The sequence below is a fragment of the Dermacentor variabilis genome, chromosome 5 (assembly GCF_050947875.1).
Source record: "Dermacentor variabilis isolate Ectoservices chromosome 5, ASM5094787v1, whole genome shotgun sequence".
Lineage (NCBI taxonomy): Eukaryota > Metazoa > Arthropoda > Arachnida > Ixodida > Ixodidae > Dermacentor > Dermacentor variabilis.
This window is the reverse complement of record NC_134572.1, coordinates 12178108-12202500: the sequence shown is the minus strand read 5'-3', so window position 1 is coordinate 12202500 and position 24393 is coordinate 12178108. Positions and strand designations below refer to the sequence as shown.

General features: G+C 47.8%; 1 protein-coding gene across 2 annotated transcripts in view; it reads right to left on the bottom strand.

Moving 5' to 3' along the window:
- Nucleotides 1-1279: 1279 nt before the first annotated feature.
- The window catches only part of LOC142582251 (homeobox protein engrailed-1-B-like), a 108011-nt gene continuing 84897 nt past the window's right edge, over nt 1280-24393 (bottom strand). Inside the window, exons 2-3 of one of the 2 annotated variants that reach the window (XM_075691722.1) lie at nt 18273-18308; nt 1280-3369 (exon numbers count right to left, since the gene is read on the bottom strand). In XM_075691722.1, the coding sequence (XP_075547837.1) occupies nt 3038-3369; nt 18273-18308 (368 nt within the window). In that variant the 3' untranslated portion in view covers nt 1280-3037. The remainder of the gene's footprint in view (nt 3370-18272; nt 18309-24393) is intronic. The other variant, XM_075691723.1, reaches the window with a different exon arrangement.

Sequence of the window (24393 nt, the reverse complement as noted above, 5' to 3'; positions counted from 1 at the left end):
TAGCCAGCGAGCTTGCTTTCTGCATCCAATCCAATCCTTTCTGACGCCAACGCTAGCCAACGTGCTGCCCAGCCCGCTCCGCTCATGCTGGCAGCTTGTGTTTGCCGCTCCGCTAGCCCGCTTGTGGCTAAGCGGAGGGCGCATGTGCATTCGCGCTTCCGCTCCGTTTAGCTGCTGAGCGGAGCGTAAAAACGCCAAACTGAAACACTCTAATCTCTGCACTGAAACACATCTTCCGAATGTGGTTGCCGTCTTCTTTTTTTTTTTCACTCAAGTATACTCCATGGGTTGCTTTCAACATACTGGCGCTCGTTTTTGCCGGTGGCCAACAGAAGAAAGCGTATCGTGCAAGTGAACGCATTAAGCGTCTCTGCTTGACATCACACCGGCACCGTCGCCCACTTTGATGCTTTGTAAACCGTTATCACTCTATTTCAGCAAAGCAGGATTATCATTCTGTCTTCTTGCATGCGAACTTTTCCGACAACTTATTTGTTGATTGATTCTTCCAATCGTATACTTCTTGGAGAGTTAAGTAAGTTCCTTGCCGAAAGCGTACAATGAATTACTATTCTTTCGCAAGGCTTCAGCCCTACCTCATGAAATACAACTGATAAATTCGGTTAGGTGAGCAATTCCAGCTATTCGAAAGGAATAAATTGCATACACTTATTTTGCCAGTAGCTATAGCTTGCCTCGGCTCTCTATATACGAAATAAATGTTTATTATCCTGAACCCAGTTTCGCAATCCAATACAGTAGTGTCATTATATCTAGACATTGGTGTTCTAGGGCGATGCAGATCATAATGAGACGAAGATCAAAGGCATTCAGAGCAACGACATGTATGGGATTTGAGAGGAGCTTCTACAATTATCAGCTAGCATGAGGTCAGCTAGCGCCTTTTAAAATTTACTACAGAACGTCGAACACAGATATGCTTTCTTGTTTGTGCACTTCCAAGGGAGGAGGATGGGCGGGGGGGTAAGACCGAACATCAGCGGCACGACGAGCGCTCGTGCAGACAATAAATGCGCCTTTTTGTTAAAGTGCGTCTGAAGGCCTCCAAGCACGGATTCCCCATTCGTTGCGCGGGTGAATTATGTCAACCGTTGCGCATTGTACCAGAGGTCGTGCTGCAAGGCCTTGCGATCAGTGTAGCAGCCATTCGCAGTGGCAACGCCCGACTTCTTAGACGAGTGAGAGGCCGTCCAGAGCGTGACGTGACGCCGGAAGCAGGCCAAGGACACAGACACAACACAGCCCTTTGAGAAGTGTAGGATGTGTATTTCTCTTATAGCGTTTGTGAGATATAAGACAATGTCCTTGCCGCCAGTGCGAGGACCACGAACAGTGAGAAGAAAGGACAACAGGTTATGTACAGAAAGACAGAAAGGAGAGGCCGCCAACATGGTGGTGGTCATTTCTGCACGATCGAGTCTTTTTTTTTTTTTGAGTATCTGTACAGGTGACTATGGTCAACACACGCGCACACACCTGCGCCGCAGCACTAGTTATCGATCACCGCGCACCACTGTTCGTCGCCGCTAGAAGGTCCGGGGCCGCGTTGGGACGGGGTCACCAAGTCTTCCAAACGTCCAGCACTTGAAGACAACGCACGAGACCCGAAACAAGCAGGAGGGACGGCGAACACAACACCGCGTCGTCCTTCAGGTGCACTCGGACGCTGCATTCTCCCGCGTGCCACCTCGTAAGCACCGCGGAGAACGACCATGCGGCTGATGTTGCGCTGTTGTGCCGCGGGAACGATCAGGGTGCCACGTTGGACGCTCTTGCGTAGCCAGCGAGTCTTGAAGGCAGCGCGGTCGCGTGCTTGTCGCTAACCTCCTGTAGAGAGTGCGCCTGCTCTTGGGCTTACGCTGCACCGCGTCGCCAGAGGATTTCGCAACAGGAAGGATTCGTCTATAGAGTGCAGTTGTGATTAGGAGGTGGGTGCGACTTGTAATCTTCTCTTGCAAAACAGTCACGATGGAAGCTAGTTTAAGTTTTTTGCAGCAGGCCACAGTGGAAGCGGTTTGAGTGCCATTGCAAATACAACTCTGCTGTGTCGGTGCGTATCCGTCTCGAAATAGCATGCCGTGCCTATATGACCTTGAGGAACTATCGTTGATATAGCTTTTGAGGGCGCCCGCGGAGCGATCCTAAAGCCGTAGCCTTTGAGGTTCACATCAAGAGCGCCGAGTGATGTAATCGCCAAGCGTTGTTGGATGCGTTTTCGCTCTCTGGTGGCACTGGTGACAAAGGACGTGGACTAAGTCTTTCAGGATTCCTCGAGCTGACGTTGAGCTCACATGATGGGAGACGCTTTGGCCATGCATTTGCATCTGGTGCAGCAACGTGGGCTCTTCGCGCGACTTAACTGTTTTCTGGCCACGAGGTTCGATTGGGCCCGAGCTTTACTGCACTATTAAGCGATTCGAGTTATTGCTTTCAAAAATTAATCATGGATAACAATTACCGAGACCTGGAACGTTTGCTTTGTGCTTTTTTAGAGCGCGCGCACTCTTTTAACGGGGAGACTATCACTTTAGCAAGTCGAGCCCATGGATTTTCTAGCCGCCATATATCGCGCTTTATGAATCACCAAAGCGGGGGCTTGGACGTCGCTAACTGCCCGATTATTCACTTTGATCTGTTATAGAGTCATAGATGAGATCAACAGATGACAATTTGAATGATGTTTAGGAGGAGAAAAAATATCTTTAAACTCGCAACCAATTTTCCCATCTATTCCTTTCACCTTCTCGTTTCTTCTGTAATGTCTGTCTGTACCCGGGTTCGGTTCTCGTCAGACACACGCACACACGTAAAGGGAACCGTCGCACAAAGCTCCACGCGGACACAGGCTCTCCGGTAATTGAAGTCTGCACGAAAATCGGGCGCGCAGCTGCACGCGTCTCCGCACCAGTTGCCGAGCACAACGAGCCCCTCGCGGAGCAGGGTCGCGGCGCTGCCCGGATGGTCGCGACGTTGACCCTTGGTCCCAGCGGCGACGTGCGCATGCAGCAGCTCAGTGTCACGAGGAGGAGTTGTCGTCGTCGTCTCCGGTGCCGCCCTGTTGCGACGAGGTGGCGTGGTTGTACAGGCCTTGCGCCATCAGCTGGAGGGCGAGCGGGTTCCGCTGTCCCGAGGCCTTTTTGATCTTGGCTCGCTTGTTCTGGAACCAGATCTTGATCTGCGACTCGTTGAGGCGCAGCTCCCGCGCCAGGTCTTGGCGGCGCTTCTCGGTCAGGTAGCGGTTCTCCTGGAACTCCTGCTTCAGGCGCGCCAGCTGGTCGGCCGTGAAGGCGGTGCGCGGCCGCTTCTCTTCCTTCTTCTCGCGCTTCTTCATGCGGCGAGACCGGGGACCTGCGCAGAGCGAGGGCGACATCGGTTAGTTGCTGATCCGACATTGCTATCCGACAATGTTTGCAAGAACTCGCGACACGTCTGAGCACACCGGCACTCTTCAAATGGGTGAACCTGAGCTAGCTAAGTGACCCGCCATCGCTTTCAAGTCGCCCAGTGACCATGTGTCAGGAGCTATAAGATTCAAGAGTGCTATGAAAAGGGCGAGCTATAACGGCTCTTCATACTTGCTTATGCGCTACAGCACGTTACTAAAAGCACAAACGCGAAACGCTAACAGACGGTTGATGCGAAATTGATCAACCGTCTGTTAGTGTTTCGTGTCTGTGCTTTTAATAACGTGCTATTATAGCGCATAAGCAAATATGAAGTTATAAAATTGTTTGTTCATGTTAAATCATTTTTAAAGTAATCCAAACAACTTGAATACAATGTTAACAGGAACTCATGCGGTACTTCCGCACGCTCTGGGTCGTGGTCTAGCAGTCACACCTACTGCAGAAACCATCTGCCATTGCGAAGATGCCAGCGAAAGCCTCCTCCAGCAGAGAGCAGAAGTTTGGAGCAATGTAAATTCATGTAATATACGACTATAGGTGCAAGGCATGTGAACAGCCTCTGGGAACTTTTGGAAGGGGCTGTGCAGCCCTTGTCAAATGTCTTGAAGCCACACCGTGAGTAACAAGAGCTGTCGCCACGTCGGCACTCTGGCTGGGATTCTGGAGCACGCCTGGCACTCTAAAGCAAGTGCTATCCTTCCCTACATGCATATATATGGCTTAGAGTAACAGAATGTTTTCCATTGCAAACGTCCAGCTATAGACCAGCGTTTCTGTCAAGTATGTATAGTGGGTTCGACATATTTGACTACAGTTTTACTGTTGTTCAATCATGTTCAAATTTTTATTTTCTTTTTTTTTTCATAGGTACAGTACCATTTGGGGGTGTGACTGCAAAAAGGACCTCATACCACCTCAACTAACCAGCATTTTTTTTTTCGGAAAGCTAGTTCAATGAAATATACGAAAATAATTAGCAACTACGATCAATTATAAATATATGGTCAGGAAATATACACATTTAATGCCGACTTTCTAATAAAAACAAAGGCCACATTCAGTGCACGCTAAAATACCACTACAACGCGTATACGGCGTGTTGGTCTTTTGCCGCTCTTTGTAAACCACACCTATCTCGCCCGCTCGTCCTGTTTGTTCGAGCACTACAATGCCTGTTGTTTAAAGAGAGGGTAACTATGAGGCCAGAGCCGCGTACATATCGTTTTCGCCAGCACTGCGTGCTGAGTATATATACCACGCCTTGAGTGGTTTGCTTTGCGTAATTTGCTACTGCAGACCTTCACATTTGATCCGAGCAGTAGGCGTCGGCCATCACCGCTCACTCTGCCTTGTAGCCGCGAATCGCTGGCGACCGGCCGGCCCGTTCGGCCACGAGCCTCGTCACGCCCCCGGAGCTCGAAAACGCGCGCCTCCGCTGCAGGCACACGCGGCCGAGCGGTCAGTGGCGACGGCGGTGGACGCGGCCCAAACCGTCGGCCTGCGGCGCGTGGTGGCGCAGCCTCGGGGTGGCGGCTGCGGCCCATTATCGGCTCGTTTCCCGCAATCCTGGGCGCGCGGCGATAAGCGCGGCTCCCTGCGGCGCCTTTCCCACGGGGTGCTCCCGGCGCGTACTCTCCCCCGAGTGAAGCCCGCCTCCCTCAGTGCCGTCAGCCCACCCCCTCCCGGCACCCCACCTCGTACCCCGATCGAGCGGTTGCATCTCCCACCGCCCGTGGCGGGGGCGCGACGGCGCTGACCGGAAACTCGGTGCGAGCAAACTCGGCGTCTGTGTGGAGTTGCAAGCAACAGACGCATCGTAAATAGTCGACGCCCCTCGCATAAATGTCACTTCCTTTCTTCTTGCTCTCCGAGAAGCATTCCCGACGGGTGACGTGCGATTTCAAACCCGCGGCAATTATCGCCGAGACGCGAACACGACATTACGCGAGCAGAAGCCGCGCTACTTGTGTTCGCTCGTCCTGGGCGTGATGTTTGTGCCGTGACACTTCCTGCTTGATTTCATTCAGTTCACTGTTCCAGCGTTATAACGGCTTATTGCTGCCACGCTCGCGATTGTCCAGATGCGGTAGCCAACGCAAAGAAGGCAAAAAGGGAACCTTTCGCGAACCCAACAGCCCAACGTCCTGTCGCTCTTTCCGCTCTGTGGTGCCTGAATCCGCCAGAAGCGTTTCGTCAGGCTTTAGGACTTGTTGCGCAAAAGTTTCACCCGACGAGGTAGTTGCTCGATGGTCGTATGTAGGTAGGTGACTGAGCCGCCGCAGTTCGGCCACTCCTCCGGTAAACATTTCTTCGGGTTGCCAGGGCAGCTTCTTCGCAAAGCACTGAGTCAATACGCTGGCGGCACAGCCGGCTTTAAGTCAGCAGATACATTCGCAGCCTGTGCCTGGAAACGATCTTGCGTGCGCAAACGGATTTGTTTGTCCGGGACCTGTCTTAGCCGCGAAATTCGCTTTGTTCTTAAAAGCGATCCTCCCCCAAAGCTTCACAGACCCTCTCTTCCCGTCGAGCTGTCAGAAAAAAAATATAAGTAAGAACGGGGAGGTGAACCACGGGGGTATGCGGTTGGCCAGCCTGAAAATACAATAGTATAACCGAGTTCAACAAACTAGAACGCTCCCAAGACTCGTACAGACACAAAGTGCTAGGCATCGTTTTTAGGTACAGCCTGGACAAAGTAACCGGGGGCGTAATAGTCACCCTTAGAAGTACCGTTGTTACAAGGCAGCAATATCATACAATGTCATGTCCTGGCAGACAGCCGCTATCCCTGCAATCGTTTATAGGTGGGAACTGAAGTATGGAAATTGATTTGGTGGTCGGCACTGTAGGTCTATTTACTCGGGTCAAGCATCTGTATACATTGCGAGATACACGACCGAATAATAACCGGGCCAGAACAGAAGTAACCATGTATAAATAAGCAAGGAGCATTGCGCATGCATTATATCGTATATAATTGTTCTCTGTTCAGCATCAGCGAAAAAAAAATGAATAAATAAGGACGGCAGGCTTGTGCGAAATGACTTCAGATTTGTAGTTCAAATTGAAGTAGAGCTTCTCATCGCCCCTGCCCATTCCACGCGCCCACAGCAGCCATATAGGCCACCGCCTCGACTCGGTGCGCTGCTTTCTGTATATCCTCGGAGCGTTTATCCGCCTTCCCTGCGCCTGTGCACTGATTTAGCAGTTTCCGCGGCTCTAGCGGTTTTCTCAGAATGGATTTTTGTCAATATTTCCAACGGATATAATTATTACCCACACTTTGCGTGCACCTTTATCGCGGACGTTTTCCACCGCTTAACAACTTCCCTGGTAAAACATGTGCGAGACATGCAGTACAAAGCGCTTGCTGAAATATGACCAAAATAGCACGGATGGCGCTGCATTATTAAACGTACGAGGCGAGCGCCAGTTACTTAAGCCAATTTGAGCACAATAAACGGAAATTATTCATTCATTAGCGCCATAGATTCAAGTTTGTATGCAGCGTACATAAGTGGTAATAATGACGCATGTTCGCAGTGAAATGCCCGCATTTGTCATGCGGTTCACCAGTGAACAAGTTTAACAATAGCGTTACATTGTTCTTCTTTCGGAAGCACTTCAGGCAAGTCTCCAACGCAATGTAAATAAAATCAAAGCCTGTATAGACTTTTGCGAAATGCGCCATTCAGCTCAGAATGCAGCTCCCACGATGTGGTGTTCTGTTAATTGTAATTGCGTGCATACGCAATAAACGAAATGAGCGTTTGTTGGCCTCTATTAAAGCTGATCCATAATGCTCCTTCCCTGAAGCCTTTTCCCGTGGCATACATTACGTGCAACCCCAAATTCAACCTGCGGTGGCGACTGCGTGCACAAATTTCGCAGTGGTCTTTCTATGGAAGCAAGGCAAAACGCGGACAATACAAGGAAAATAAAGAGAGACAGAGAGAGAAGGGGACACCAACTTCCAGAAGAATAAGAAGGCATCAATCACGATGGAAGGTGAATTCAAAGACCTTTTCCACTATGGTACGCGCCAACAGGTACAAAGGTGCACCTTTTTACATCTTCCATAGTCCAGATGCCAACTTCTCTGCACGGCATCTTTACCGCCATTATGCCTCCTTTATAAGCAAATGGAGTACAACGCTGACGTGACCTGCGCATGGAAGATGCGCTGCATAGTTCTTACAGGCTCTACGTGCTTGCTGACTTCAGAGCCTGAAATTTCTCTCTCTACCTGCTTATCTCTTTACCTTGCACTCCCCTCTTCCCCAGTGTAGGGTAACAAATAAAATTTTCCCTTCTGGTTAACCTCCCTGTACTTTTCCCCTTTCTTCTCCCTCTCCTTCTCTGAAATTCAGATAAAGTGCGGCAGGGAATAAGTAGATGTAGTGCAGAGAAGCTGCCTATACGTATAAAGGAAGTCAAACAAGTTACTGGAAGAGCTGTGCGGGAAAGTGCACATGCTAAATAACTGGAGCATGCATGGAAGATACGAAACAATCTGAAGAGCGTCGACATGTGCTCGCATAGGTGGTGAAGGTCAAGGTGGTGCAATGTAATCAGTTGTACGCAAAAGCTACAAAGAGTATTTCGTGCATACCCCACGGCGTTAATTCTACCTGGCATGCGTTAAAAACCCATAGCGATTCGCTGACCGTGGCATATCTATATAGTACACCAAACAGCCAGCCAACAGAGTGTATAGCTGAGCATCTTGATTTATTGCACCACTCGCGGCGCTATCAAGGTGCGCCGAGCTACGCGATCAACTGCAGTGTGAGCGACCACCATGCATGGATAAGTCACCGCGTCTACGCACAAACACACGCGCACCAGTCCTTTTCAAGGCCTCGCTGATGTATGTAATCGTCCTCTTCACTGCGGGAGGGCGAATTCATCGCAGCAACGTGATGAGAGATTGCGTCTTTGCCCGCGGTGCATTGGCCACTCTGCGATCGGAGAAAGCGGGTGACGCAACCCCGGTCACGCACTAACTAGTGAGAAGTTTGCGGGACCGTTCATCTTGCTCCATACGCGTATCGACAATTGCCGTCACATAGTGAACTTAAGGCCGCGCTCTGTTGGAATCAACGAACAGAAAATCCGCAATACGCATACGCACGTAAAGACAGAGAGATGGAGAGAAAACGAAAACGAAGGCGATTGTAACAGGACATTACCCGTGAATTGGAGTTGTCAACTTGTCGTTGCAATTTATAGTATATAACGTCGTGTTCAAGGGCGGGCCTTGTATTTACGGTCTAATCTATTAATGGAGCTGCATTATTTCTGCAGTTAGCGATAGCCACGTTAGAACTACGGCTGAGCGGTGCTTTTCTGTGATGGTCAATCGAAGTACCAACTGCACGAAAAGACTTATTGTGGAGAAGGCATGAAACCACGGGATCTGAAAAAGCTGAATATTTCCGCGGCCAATATATGAACACGCAACGTTGAATTCGGATTTCCCGCAGCCTGCACTATATATGTATATGCAAACAGCATAACAGTACGGTTTGAGTGGCTAAATACGGTCCCAAATTGCTCGGAAATTCAACGTTTTCTCAGATTCCCACTGCCCGCAAGCGTTTGACGCGGATTTACATTGCGTAGAGCGTGAAATAATCGCAGCTATATATCTGCGATTATTGCAGCTGCGTTGTCTCTGGCGCCACGTATACGTGGCGCCAAACACACGCACACACACACGCACACACACACGCACACACACACGCACACACACACGCACACACACACGCACACACACACGCACACACACACGCACACACACACGCACACACACACACACACACTCACACACACACACAAATAATAATGAGACAAAAGAAAAAGCGAAGTGGTACATAAACATGCCGAAAGGCACCAGAGCTATACATGTGACCACGCGATGGTCCCGCACAGGACCGCGGCGTCTTATACTGTAACCTTTCTGCTGTAAAACAGGCGATACCAGTCCCCCTGGCTTGACATGTATGCATGTGGCAACTGCAGCAGCTGTGGCAGCCAGAAATCGATGGAGACACGGCATAGATGAGACGCTTGCGTGCAGAATATGATTCCGGCGCGTTACAAAGCCTTACAGTATACGTTGTTTAAAATGATTATTCCAAGCCCACCGCTATAAATGATGCGCATCCCGAGGTTCATCTGTGAAACATAAGTATATATGTTGTTCAGCATTTCCAGTACCGAGGTATACACCATAATAGACAGTGATCTAAGCAACGATAGCGCGAGGTGACTCCAGCATTTATGACTGCGTATATATATAGAGGAAGCAACAGCGTATACATGTTCTGTTTACATAGGACAAATCGTATACACACGAGGAACAACCTGCCTATACGTGACTCACGTGGAAGGGACATGCGATGCGATATATGCAGTCAATTTTATAACAGCTGTGCAGTGATAAAAGGCACCAGTTGAAACATTACATATTATAATTCAGTGGAACTGTCTGTCGGATGAATCGGTGCCCATTTGTCGTGTCAAACGTAACGCCCGTAACTATATATACCGGGCGTTTCAGCGAACCCTATTAAAATTTTTAAAGAATTGCCTGTGGGAGAAAGCACAATTCTAGTCCGTGAGAGAGAGAGAAAAAAAAAAACAAGGATAGGAAAGGCAGGGAGGTCAACCAGAAGAGCATCCGGTTTGCTACGCTACACTGGGGGTGGGGGAAAGGGGAATAGAAAGAGGAAGAAAGGGAGAGAGTAAGCACAAGAGCGTGTGGGAGGGACATGTGCTATACACAGGGACACTATAAACGGTCTCTAAAGCCGTGCACTTCAATTATTGCACTAGTGCACGAATCGCTTTTCGAGCCAGTGACGGGGGTGGCCACGGTCCCAGTATCTTTCACTCGGTGAACAGTCTCGAGTCCAGTCGGCGTAAAGTTGCCCGCAGAGAGAGACGTTGGACATGGTATATAGCGAGGGCATGCAGGTACACAATATATATATTGTGTACCTGCACCGAGCATCGAGCACCTATAGGTGCTCGATGGTCTCCTCGCACTCACAGGAGTCGCACGTCGGGCTCTATTCCATTCCCAAACGATGGGAGCATAAAAAAAAATATGGGGTTTTACGTGCCAAAACCACTTTCTGATTATGAGGCACGCCGTAGTGGACTCCGGAAATTTCGACCACCTGGGGTTCCTTAACGTTAACCTAATTCTAAGTACACAGGTGTTTTCACATTTAGCCCCCATCGAAATGCGGCTGCCGTGGCCGGGATTCGATCCCGCGACCTCGTGCTCAGCAGCCTAACACCATAGCCACTGAGCGACCACTGCGGGTGATAGGAGTATGCGTTCGTGAACGCCACTCCCAGCCACAAGCGGCGCAGCAAGGTTGTTTCGCCGCGGGAAAGGCTGTAGAGATGGCAGTTGTAGCCATGAGTTGGTCTACTCGAAGCGGCGGACATTAAGTGCACAAAAAATTGAAATGCATAATCGACTAATTAATTAAAAATCCCTTATTAAGTTTTCAACTAATTACCGTATGGCACATATTGCAATTTACAGATTGTAGCCGGGGAGTTTGCAAGGCGGATCCACTTGGAACGAATTCTCAGGATGACTCCAGTTTCGAGATATATATTTCCCAAACATTCCGGATAACATGCATTGGCGTTCCAGTTACTTTTGTCCTTCAATGCGTGAAACGACGTTTTGTTAAGAAGGTAAGCAGAACGACAGTGCATTCTTATAAGAATGCATGCACTGACCTTTTGCTTACTTGCGGTATATATATCCCGCAAGTTTGACTGCGCATATCTCGTAAATGTTGTCATCCCCACAATTATTTTCAAGTGGGTATGCCTTGCAGTCTCACCCGCTAGAATTTGTAAATTGCAATATGCGTCATAAAGTAATTAGCTAAAACCTTAATTATGGGAATTTTGTTAATTAGGCAATTATGCATTTCACTTTATTGTGCAAGTAATGTCCGTCTCTTCGAGGAGACGGACATTTTCTAAACATTTTTCAAAGTGTTCGTTTAAACACCGGGCATGTATCCGTTTGTATACGGGAGGCCATGCAGAACATCATCAGATGGAGACTGAACAAAAGTTTCGACGTTAACAAATTTACAGGCGTCGTGCATACGGCCAACAGGCGCATTGAGACGAAGAGACGTTGTGCTACTGTATTCGAATATACGTCTATTCATAAATTCTGTGCATGCAAAGCGAAAACTGAGGAAATCTGCAACAGTCAATGACCAAGGTGCAGTCTTGTCCTTCGCCTAATAAACTATCGCGCACGTGCGCGCATTAGACTTCATAGCTCAAGTTTATGAGCATTGAGTTCGATTCGTAGCCCGACGCGTTATTCGAGAAGATATCGCAAGCTTAAAAATGACTTTGCTGCCACTTTATCTGTTGGGCCCGGCTCAAGGCTAAACTTTTGCCTGGTTTTCAAATTAACGGAAACTTAACCACGCAATGCCGTTTACTCTGTTCATCCCGGGACGTTTGTACGTGTCATCAAACGTTGTAGTGTTGACCACATTAATCTGTAGTTGCAGAACGCATAAACACGTCTGTGCTCCTAAAAGTGGCATTATGATATATCATACAACACGACGGGGACTATACAACATAACAAATAATAATAATGATAATAATAAATTACGAAGCTTATATATTAAAACGATGAAGTCATTAAGAAGGTATAAAATGCCAAAGTGCGATACATTTTTCAGATAAAAGGAATCGTGTAATCGGCAAAAAATATTATCTTTTTTTATAAACGTGAGTGCATTCACTATAGTTGATACTTTTCTTTTTGGACAAGTGCGAAATTTTCAGATTTAGTATTGAAGCCTGAATAATAGGTGCATGGCTTAGTTGCATCACCTAACGTGCTTTCGAAGCTTACATCTCAACTGTACCAAGCCGCAGTTAATGGTATTCATTTTATGTGATATGCGTTCAAATGCTTCACTGGGAACGTCATCGAGTTTGCGTGCGCTTTTATATCCCCATGGCCATATGTAAAGGTTCGAGTAACCGCTGTTTAAGAAAGAATTGGTCACGCGCTACTACATTATTTAGTTCTCATTCCATCGCAGTATCATTTTCTTAGCTTGTAGTCAAGCGCTCGAACTCTCAGCAGCTGTTCCGTCGCCCGCTCCTTCCTCGACTCTTTCAAAATGCGGGCCAGACATCGCGGAGCAATAACACGCTTAACCCTCTTTTGAAGCGCCCCTGCAAACAAGGCGTAGTCAAATTCAATCCAGCGAGAGCCACGATGTGTGAGGCCGATGGAATTACAAATGCGGCTCTTCGCACGCTTTTATTTTGCGCTTACACGAGGAGCGCGAGAGGGGAGCGAAGGCGCCAGCTGTCGGCGCGCACCGCTCGCCACCTCGGGGTGTCGTCCGCCGACACCCCCTCTCCACATCAATGCCAGGAAGGCGGATCCCTGTTTCGGCTACGCCTACAAAATGGCGATAGCCAATGGGGCGCGAGGAGTGGGTACGGTACCCGGGCTGGGGGCGTGTCCCAATTCAGATACCCTTCGGCGGCGAAGTTTTTTGACAGGACTTCTGAACTGTAGGGACCTCTCTCCTGCTCTGTGCGTCTGCTTTCAGCTGCTCTCGTAAATATCGCCCTGAACGAGAAGGTAGGGGGGAAAAATGCATCGGCCGACGCGTCCGCGATGGCCATTTCACAGGGCTTCCTGAAGGGCTCTTTCTTTCGGCTGCCGCTTGCGCCGTGTATTTAGGCGACACATCGGCTGTTTGCGAAGTCAAGCTACACACTGTCATCTTCTCTCCTTCCCTACACTTTGTCCTGTTGCTTTCTTTGCTTTTCGTGCTCTCTCTCTCTCTTAGCAGATTCGACAGGTAACGACTTCTCCAAATTCGGCTTCCTGGCGACTGCAAGCGAGGTGAGCTGTGTATCTTGCCCGGTACGCCGAATTTGGGAACTCAGTCGCCGCGAATTGCTCTTTTAAAATAACTGGCGCGGGGAGCGGCGGGGATTCGCGGTCGCGCGCTGAGAGCCTCCGGCCGGCTTTTGGAGATAAGGGCGCCCAGTTTTCCCCGAAAGTGATGCTGACGTCATTCCACGGTCGTTATCGTTTAAAGAATCGCCTTCTGCCGCTGCCGGTATTTGTCGCCAACGGTTGCCGGCTTCGGAGAAAGACGTCTCAATTCGTGACACACGCCTCGCGTTCGCAATGTTCCTGGCATGCTCGCTGAAAGCGCATACTATAGGCCGAGACTAAATCGGATTTCTTGTGGTTTACTTGTTCCATTTCCATCGTCTTCGTGATTAGTACAGTTCGTTAAGAAAGTTCCTGGCACATGTATGTGCGGCCGCGGTCATAACTTCGACTAAGCAGCGCTGCAGTCTCTCTGCTCGCCTCCAGTGAGAGCAATATTTATCTTTAAAGCTTTTTCAGTGCATTCCATGCGAACCATACTGCATGCCAACTACGGAGTCAGCAATTCAATCACGCGCATAGTTACACAAATTTTGAATTGAATGGCGTCGGTATTCATGACTTGCAAGCCATTTTTGTCTATATTTCTCCAAATTTAATTTTAGTTCAGTAAATATGTTTGGTCTTTTTGGAGGTCACTTCCTCGTGTTTGTGTTCTTCATCGCTTTTTCGAAACATATTTGTAACATTTTCAATGTGCGCTCAAGCCTATTGCATGTATGTATACATAGAAAGATAACGTGCGCGGAATTCGTTACTGTCCTTTAGCGAATCTTAGTTATCTTTCCCACTGCGATATAATACATATATAGCCACCAATAAAGCTAACGCAAGTATGAGAAAACTAGGTTGTCTAAAATTACGTCTAATGCTCTGAGGTATGACATCGAAGACGTAGTTCACGACGTGCAAATGGATTAAAAACTGTAATTGTATATCGCTCACATGCACTCCGTGTTTGTTTTTGAGCTAAATTATTTGTCATGTGGAGAAAAAAAAAAACGGCCAGTAAAAAGAACATCCCGTTTGAAAACGTGGGCAAGGAAGAGATGACGACAGTCGTTCTTCAGGACCACAAACGCTATAATATGCGTAGTTTCGTTATACGTTTCAGCGTGCATGCAGGTGCGAGATTTCCTGCGCAGATGCGTGTTTATGATTATTTTATTAATCTGGATATACCTACGTACTATATACACAAGGGAACAAGAAGCATTTCTCAAAGCGCAGTCGGAGCTGTATATACCGAGCGAACAAGTCACTCGGACATTGCTTGCACACAGGTCTTGAAGAAGACAAGTCCACTTGTCGAAACGTTGGCTGCTGCTTTCACCTTGTACTCGTTTTGCTCATCGTGGGACACTGATGACACATCGGCGTCGTCGGTGCTCATACATAACTTCCAGTTGATCTACACTCCGGACCACTTAGGCTCTCGCCGAAACGCTAAGCGCGCCGCAGGAAGCGCCTCCCCAAGGAGGGGGGCTGCAGTGAACGCGTCGAGTCGCTGCCCATCGTCCAACTCGTTTCTTTTTCCTTCTCCGTTTCGCTCAAGCGCAAAATCGCCTTGAAGGCGATCGACGATTCTCATTCACGACCATTCGGCACATCGTCCGTCCTTGTCGCGGCTGATCCGAAGTACGTCTTCGTGAGCTCTCACTCTGACTCAAGGGAACAAAGCAATGGCCGAGCATGAACGATATACTGTCAAGAGGAAGTGGAAGTTGAAATATAAAAAATATATTTCTCTCGTCTTTTTTTTTTTTTTCACAGCCTCATATCTGCGCAGTCAGGATACAACGTCGTTATCACAAGAAAACGATTAAATGTAGTAGAAACATCACTCAGTAATCAATGTCACTGAAGAATTAAATAGCAAACAAGGTTAAAGCGCTACTCAGAAATCACTATTTCGCAGCTAAAGTGTACCATCTATGATCGAAAATGGACATCTTTCAAAAATTAAAATTAAATTCTGGGGTTTTAACATGCCCAATTACCACGATATGAGTAAGAGGCACTTGTGGGGGACTCCGGAATAATGTCGACTCTTTCGGGTTCTTTAACGTGTGCCTAATGCAGGATACACGGGTGTTTTTGCATTTCGCCCCCATCGAAATGCGGCATTTAATTGATCCCGCGAGGCCTCGGCTTAGCAGCGCAACACCAAAGCCACTACGCTACCTCGGCGGGTAATGAAGATCGCTACGCAGACATGCCAGCACACGACTACCCTGTTCGTGTTAAAGCTATAGATGGCTGTAAAAATAAGAGAAATAAAACAAACAATAAAGACCGCAAAGCAGCATATACGCACGCCAACTGCTGCCTATATAGCATGCGCACAGGCGGTGCTGTCGCGTGAGCCAGTCGTGGACCGTCACTTATGTGCTCATTAATCACACTAACGAAACATGTGAGAGGTATTGCTCGAACTGCACGTTGTTAAACAGAGGAAGCACCTGGACGTCTACAAAAGCGTGCGTGCACTATATAACATGGTGTGGCAGTATACCCTGTGTATATAGGTTCAATATTACAGAAACAATCGAACACCCTGGCTTCTCCGTTCTTCGTACTATATGGGCTGCATTTAACGACGTTGCTCAGTGACCGCAACCTCTCGAGCATGCATGCATCATTCACATGGAATGTCACATCTTGATGGACACCTCGGCAAGTGAAATGCTATGAATGTATGCATGCTTACGGGAGGTAACTCGAATTGTTTATAATATTGTGTGGTATAATGCGAGAAGCCTATAGACATATGGAGAATGCACCGTTATGTGAAAATAACGTCGTTTGATGAGGGTGGGTCCGACCGCGGGCTAACGTCAAAGCGATACTTAGCCATGGCTGCCGCTGTGAGCCAAGGGCTCTGTGACAACCTCGACCTTCCCTCTCTTCCTCTTTCTTCTTTATATCCCCCTCCCCTTCCTCCATTCCTCAAGTGCTTAGAGCCATGATATATATATATATATATATATATATATATATATATATATATATATATATATATATATATATATATATATATATATATATATATATATATATCTGTGGAAAGCCCCGGCAGCGCCGCCGTGTCTTCGTGACGCTGTGCTCCGCGTGCAGCTTGTGGCTTCTGGAGAAACACCCTTGTGGAATCTGCCGTTGATTAGCTGACGACAGCTTGTTGTGCGGCTTCAGTGAAACACTGCACGCCTTCCCGCGCTCCGAATACGTCGTGAACTGAAGAGGATCTGCTTAAGCCCAATCTGTCAGTCCGTCGGCCGTCGGTACGATGCATCTGAGAAGGTCTATAAATTCAGCCACGCCGCGGCAAGCCGTCACCACTGTCGCCACCTCAGCGTGCACGCGCTACAGTTGCTCGGCGGCGCCTGCGTGACGCGCGCGCGATCCACTTCGTGACGGTATACATATACGTGTGGCTCCGTCAGCGCCGCTTCCAGAGGTGTTCTTCGCGCGCTGTTTCGGGGGCGGCTGCTCACGTCGTGCACCGTGCCCGGTCCGCTCGCTATAGGGCTGAGAGACTATATATATATATATATATGACTGTGACGGCAAAGCGCATGCACTGATATTGTTTCGCACTAGCTTTTTTATGTCACCCATGCAGTAACTGTCAATTTGCCTCTCAGGTATTTTGCTGCACGTATAGCTTGCAGAGTTCGAGAAAGCTGTTCCGTTTTAATTTGAATGAAGCGTGTGCGTGTCACGCGTTCTGCTTCGCTGTTTTAGTTGTTATGCGTGCAATGTGCGCGTTTGAGCGTCGTGCTACACGCATTCCAACACTTGTTTAATTTACATATTTATTATGTCTCAAGTTTCTCGGAGCAAACGTGTATGCTGCTATTTCTTGTACGACTCCCTTATGCTGGGCTAAGTGAAAAGGAGTAGCCGGCATCGCCCATATGACGCCAAGGTCTGTTGTGCGACATTCAAACAAAAAAAAAAAAAAAGACACACTTAGAAAGGGAGGTTCAGCTCCTTCAATAATACAAGTGGAACGAAACCAGCGACTTGCATTGCTGACATATCTCAAGAACCACGTCGCAGTGGGAAACGAACCGCCATGGTGTACAATTAAGCGTATACGACTTCCTGCTGCTGAGTACGAAGTCGCGCGAGTTTCATTTCGTTTTGCCGTGCACGAGGCGATGTACACTGACATATCGGTGCATGCTGAAAAGCACGAGGCGCCCAAAAAAAATCCAAAGCCCTCTGTCCTCCGGCCTTCCCTGTATATGCGCATGGTGTACAACGACTTTCCTCCTTAATAGCCCATGTATAGGCCAGGCCTCAAAAAGCCATTGATTATCATGGTGTTTGCTAAACCTGGGAAGAGCATGCAGTAACGGGAATGCAGCTTTGTTTGCCGTACCTATCTCAATAAAATGCGGACAGTTGAATTATTCTGCGGCGGAAAGGACTCCTATAATCGACGTCCCAATCATTTTCTTCCCAAAGGCTGAGCAAGCACAATGCTGCTTAAGTTAGAAGATCTCACGATAACCGACGCATTCTGCACGACGTCGTCGATGGACAATTATCGCACACACCACGAGGTAAAATAAAGAAAGAAGAAGACAAAAGAAAAAATGAGAAAAAAAAAGAAAATGAAGAAACACCGCGTGACAGTAAGAATAAAATTTTGACTTTGAAAAATGACACGTGACTATTGTTCTTTCTCAAACCGCAACAGTGAAATTTTCAAATCTCCTGCAGTGTAGACCGGAACTCGAGAGAAAGAATTTCCCTGGTGCAGATCGGAAGCGCTCGGCAGCTACGCTGTATACGCGCGTATATACACGCATAGATGTATGTGCCAATTGTAGTCCTCATACCTTTCTGGTTGGACGTGGCGGCCTCTGTACGGACCACTAGAACAGAGGAACGGCACGTCTCAGCACAAGTGCTCAGCTCACGCAACACCTCACACCATGACGCATGCACATTTGCTTGTTACACGACCGCACCTATATCATCTCCAACATTTCATGACATTATATTGATTTGCAATAGACAATGTACGCATACTCGATAAATTTATATACGCTAAAGGAAAGTACCGATAAGCACTGCCAGCTGGTTTTAATTTTTGCCCATGCGCTGTAGTTACACGTGCTCGCTTGCACTGGCTGGCTAACTCAGCATGACCTTTACTTCGCGCGTGTTATATGCGGTTCTGGTCCATGCGTGATTCGTTCAACGATCGTAACATAATTCAAAACAAAGTTCACGTATCACACGAGACAAAAGAAAAAAAAAAAAAAGCAAGTGTGGTGACAGCGTTTACACAAGAGCCAAAACAAAGATACGCGTTTATTAAATTATTAGCCGGTCAGCGTATAGCTTTCAAAAGTTATCACAGTTTGTATCAAGATTGTGTTCTCTGGAAGTGTTCGAACAGGTCAGGTTTCAACGGACAGAGTGCTGTTTATTGGCGCGCACGCGTGGATGAAAATACATATGTATTGCAGATGTTCAATTCCTATTACTTCCTGCGCTTCCAGGGCATGCATGCACAGATATATTTAGAAGAGCTTTGGGGGCTCCACATGTATGAAGCTGAATCACCGAAAGTAACCGATACATGACTTCCCTTCAGTCAAGGCATCTTCCATACTCCAGAACGATATGTAGTTGCTCCTTGGTCGACCTCTAAATGGCATTGAAGCAATGAAGAATGACCAGGTCTTACGTTTAACTCGGTGAAGGCTTCCACCTAATACATGTTAAGCTCGAGCCTATTCAATTTTTGCGTTAATTAAGCTCGCCTGTGCCTCATTTAATGCTTAGTTCAGCGGACAATGCCAGAGCCATCTGGTTCAGTATAGCGCGCAGTGTGAGGCTTTTTGCAGAAAAAAAAAAGGGCGCGGAGGGGGGGGGGGAGGGGTTAGGGGAGGATTCTGCTATAGATTCCTTTAAAGGTGCACCCAGAGTCAGAGGCTTTGTGGTACGACATGGAGCGCAGCGCGGTTGAATGCGTCACGCGTATATTTACAACAAGCTCGTTCAACGCGTAAAACCATGCGAGTATATATTTGCACTATGTAGCGCATGTTATAGCTATTAAAAATAGCGATTTCCGGATTTGTTTACGCATGTGTCTACTTAGGTGCAGAATATTATTATTGGGGCTCAACCACAATGGCCACAGCCATGCGGTGCCTTCAAGACAATGGGAAGAAAACCTGCCGAGAACTTGTGGTGATGCATGGTTGAGTAATTAGTGCGCATAATTTTATTTCTATCGTCTCGACGCTTGTCTTTTCAGTGATGGTTATTTTAGTTGGATGTCTCAGAATAAAGCATTTTCAAAGGGACACAATAGATAAATTATACAGAGCGATTAGCTGGTGAATAACGGTTACCGGAAAAGCATGAACAATCTGCGTATGTCCGCACTGAGTTCAGCTGTATTTGAGAGCTACGCTTTTGCGATATCAACGGAGGTCACTCTTACCGTAACGGGAGGCTTGGCAAGCCAGGAAAGACGCAAGACGGGTGGTGACACCACATCGAAGCTCCCGCACCAGACCTCTGTGACGTCATGACTTTAATTGTTCATCAATGAAAAAGAAGTACATTGCGCTCTGAAGGAACCGAATGCTCAACCTACAGCAAGATTTGAGCACTTTTTCTGCGCTAAGTACGTGAAAATTTCTTGAAATCCGTGACGTGACTCTGACGTGTATGTATATACTCTGCTGTTTCGGCACAGAAATTCAAGAAATGGAGGTTTGACATTCGTTTCCTTTGCTATTAGTCAACTTTTACCGGACAAAACCTCCTATATATATATATATATATATATATATATATATATATATATATATATATATATATATATATAGAGAGAGAGAGAGAGAGAGAGAGAGAGAGAGAGAGAGAGAAGCGAAGAGGGAAAGGTAGGGAGGTTAACCAAGGACATGCCCGGTTGGCTACCCTATACTTGGAGAGGGGAAAAAGGGAAGAACAGATAAGAAAAGAAAAGAGAAATGATTCACAGTCAATCGCAGAGGAATCTCCAATGTCTCAAGCGTTCATATACAATTCAGTATCCTTCAAGAAACGCAGAAGGGCTTTTGTGGCCTTTTGCATGCAAGAATGCATTGGCCATGGTCCAATGATCTTTTCTTGTGAGAGCGCTCTATTGTCTAGCAGGTTAAGTTTCGCTTGTAAAGTATGTCGTTGAGTGTCAAAGGATGGGCAATGACACAGAAGGTGCTCTAGAGTCTCATCGCAGCCCCACAAATAGCACGCCGCACTGTTGGCCATTCCTATCAGGAATGAATAGGAATTTGTAAATGCGACGCCCAACCACATGCGACACAGTAAAGTTGTTTCGCGACTGGAGAGTCCAGGGGGCAGGCGAAGTCGCAAGTTAGGCTCGAGAGAGTGCAAGCGTGAGATGGTGAAACCCGGTGAATTCCATCGTAGAAGTGTGATGTAGCGAGCAAGTGATTGAAGTTGTCTCGCAGCGTCAGTACTTGAAAGTGCATGGTATAGGAACCCGCTGATGTTTTTGGTGAGCCGAACGCGCAGCTTCATCTACGCTGTCGTTGCCGACAATTCCGCAATGGCTTGGCAACCACTGAAATACAATGTCGTGGCCCTCGAGCGCGTAATTATGAGCGTGCCTTATTTCGTACGCTAGTGAGGGAGAGATGAAGAGGAAAGGCAGAGAGGTTAACCAGATGTTAGTGAGAAACCAGGTCACCGTCAACAATGGGTTGATGGTCATCTAACACGGAATCGTCCGCGTGCACACGCTTTTTGACGAAATAAAGTTTTCTCCATCCAACCAGATATTAGTCTCCGGTTTGCTACCCTACACTGGGGTTGGGAGATAGGGGTATAAAGAGGACAGAGAAGAAAGGGTTTAAAAAATGCACACACAGAGACACACACACAAAGGGCGTTGGCTGCTCGTGTAACCCACGACGTAGGGCAAACTGCAGAGTTTGTAGGGCTGCTTTGGAATCGCAGAATATGGCCCAACGATTTGGTGGCCACTGGAGTACGTATTCGAGTGCATGCACCTAGAAGAGCCGCAAGTTCTGCCGTGGACGTTGTACTGTGCGAATATTTAAATTGCAAAGAGATGCCGTCTGATAGAACAATTACTGATCCGATAGAGTTGTTTGAATTGGTGGGACCGTCCTTGTAAATTATGCGGTCCAAATAAAATTCGTCGAGGAGAAGCAGAGACAACTGCTTCAAGGCCAGCGGTGACAAGTCTGCCTTCTTAGAAATGCCAGGAATTGAGTGGCACACGTGAATTTGCTGGAGACACCACAATGCCAACGTTGGGCGTTTTGCAGGCTTGAAGCCAGATGGTATTGAGTCATGGTGTCTCGCCACAATACCACAGAATTTAGCCTGTGGTCTTCGCACTGGCAAATCGGCTAAATGGTTGGATGGTAGCCGAGAAAAGTACCGAATGTGCGCTCTTAGCGCCTACATGGTGCTTTTGTCCTGGGCTTTTATCCTGAGCCGTTCTCTCCTGTGCCTTTGTCAAGCTGCTCATTGCAGCTTTTTGACCCAGAAGTATATCCAGATATTTCTGGTAAACGAAAGTTGATTTGATTCGAAATAAAACTTGGAAAAAAGTTTAGCTGTGTAAAAATTTTTTATATCATTCTTTAGTGTCCTTCCAAAAAGCAGTGCCAGTACGTGGTACACAAATTTATGGAAAACCGGTTATAAAGAAAATCATCAGTAGCTCAGGACATGACATGCCACAGCAAGATGGATACGGTACGTACATATATCCAAAATAAATTTTGAGCACAAGGAAAGACAAATACAACAGAGAAGCCCACACGCGCTGCGATGACTCGCAACTGAATAAACTGAACGTTCACGGCACAGCAAGCGAACACCACGGGAAATGCGCATGCACAGCAGAGAAAAGATAAAAAAGAAAGAAAGAAAACACGCACGATATGCAAAACGACCTGTTTATCGCTTGTGCGTGTTTGTGAAAAATTCTATACCCTTATCGCTTACATATATAGAAGCATGGCTGATGCACTGCGGTTTGTTCCTGTTTTTGATAGGTCTCTAAAAATGTTTTGTTCGCATTAGTTTAGGCACATAAACGCTTTTGGATGCGAAAGCATCAGATGGCCCATTGAGCGAAAAAGCCGGCGTCTGAAGTAACGAAATGGCACCTAAATTCCCATTGGCTGCGACGCCACGTCACGTGTGCGCCTCGACGGAGCAGAGCGGGCGAAAGGGAACAGTTGTTGCCGCGCCAGGTGTTGCGTGAGGGGAGAGGGCATCGCCGCGACGCCACGTCACCTTCAGAATATCCGCACGTTCCTTGTCCGCGCAAGCGCTCGCCTGCGTTGTAACTTCGCCTCAGTAATCGCTATAAGGAAAATAATGTATAAAGAAAGAGTAAATAAATTTGAAAGGAAAAGGTTGGCTGTAGTGAGTTTCGAACCTTCAACCTTCCACGCTCAGAAGCTGCGTGTCTTACCCACTGGGGTAAACAGCAGGTCTGTGCACTCGGCTATATGATATCATACTTTGGACCGAAATTTCCGTTGGCAAGCCCGGCGTCACGATAGCAGTGACGTCAAAATCACCGCGGCTTACTTGGGAGCGTCCTCATTAGATACCATATATAGCAGTCGGGCTAGGTAGCATGACATCACGGATCGAAGTGCAGCGGCGTTGCGCAATCTACGAGGCGTTTTCCATGCGTCTCAACGCGCTCGATTGCTTTCCCGCGAGGAGTTCCTAACTCGAAGGATCGCTCAGTGCGTTCAATTGTGCCTTAATGATTTCGCATTCACAACTCAGAAAAGGGGCTTAAGTGTCCTCAATTTTTTTTATTGCGATAGCAATCATGTGGACCCACCAAGCGAATTACCTCCGTCGCCGTCGCCGTGAGGTTCCGTATAAAGTCTAAGGGCGGTAACACTGCCGCCGTGTGCCCAGTGCTGCATGTGCGAGTGCGAGTGAAGGCTTGCGAGGGGAGCCGACGATCGCGGCTCAATTTCGCCCGCGCAAAAGAGACGAAAGCGGACAGGAAGCGCGCGCCGTCTCCCGTCGTGCGCGAGCCACCCAGCGTTGCGGTGCACCGGGGGGAGGAGAGAGGGGGTGGCGGCGTTCTACTCCGGCTGCAACTGTGCATGTGGCAGCTGCGCGCGGTCGCCCGGCCGGGGGTGGAGTCTAGGTGCATCGGCGGCTCGACTTTGTGCGTGCTGTGCTTTCTCGGCGCTCACTTTTTGTTGAAGCGATAGACAGCACGGATTTCACTTCGCTCGCTGCTGCTGCCAGGTTTCCTCACGCCAGCGTTTTTACAGTGAGTTGCCGCGGTCATTGAGTCAGGAGTCAGAAGTGTTCATATTTGCTTGTGCGAACGCGACACCATGCTTGTTAACCTAATTAGAGTGCCCACGTTTACAAGTTTATAAAGCCGATAAAACTACTATATAGCTGTCCACTAATTCGCTATAGCAATTGATGCTTTGCCTTTCGGGCGAAACTGCGACTTTTTCAAATTCAATTTTTATGCTTTAGACAGGGTAACTGACACTAACTTATTTGAAGACTAATCACGACCAACTAACCCGCGACTTTCAGTTCTTACGGTATATTCAAGCTGTTTTCATCGTTGACATCGTTTCATCGTTGATACCATCGTTGGTAAGGGTGAGGGAGGGGTAAGTGGCATCGCGCCTATAAAAAACTTTTACGCGTCAACCATACTCTACAAGCGGGCCTTTTTGCAATGTAAGACTTTGTTGTGTTTTGCTGAGACGCATGCTTCTGGAGCTTCGCATATTGCTGTCTTGCACTGACACAAAGGCGAAGGTCATCCGGCATTTTTGTGAGTCAGACGTAACGCAGAAGGACAAGAAACGATACGCTGGAGGGAGTGCGGTCGACTCCGGCGTCACTAATTACTATACCGCATGTTACCAGAATGCTTCGCCCGCTCTTAGA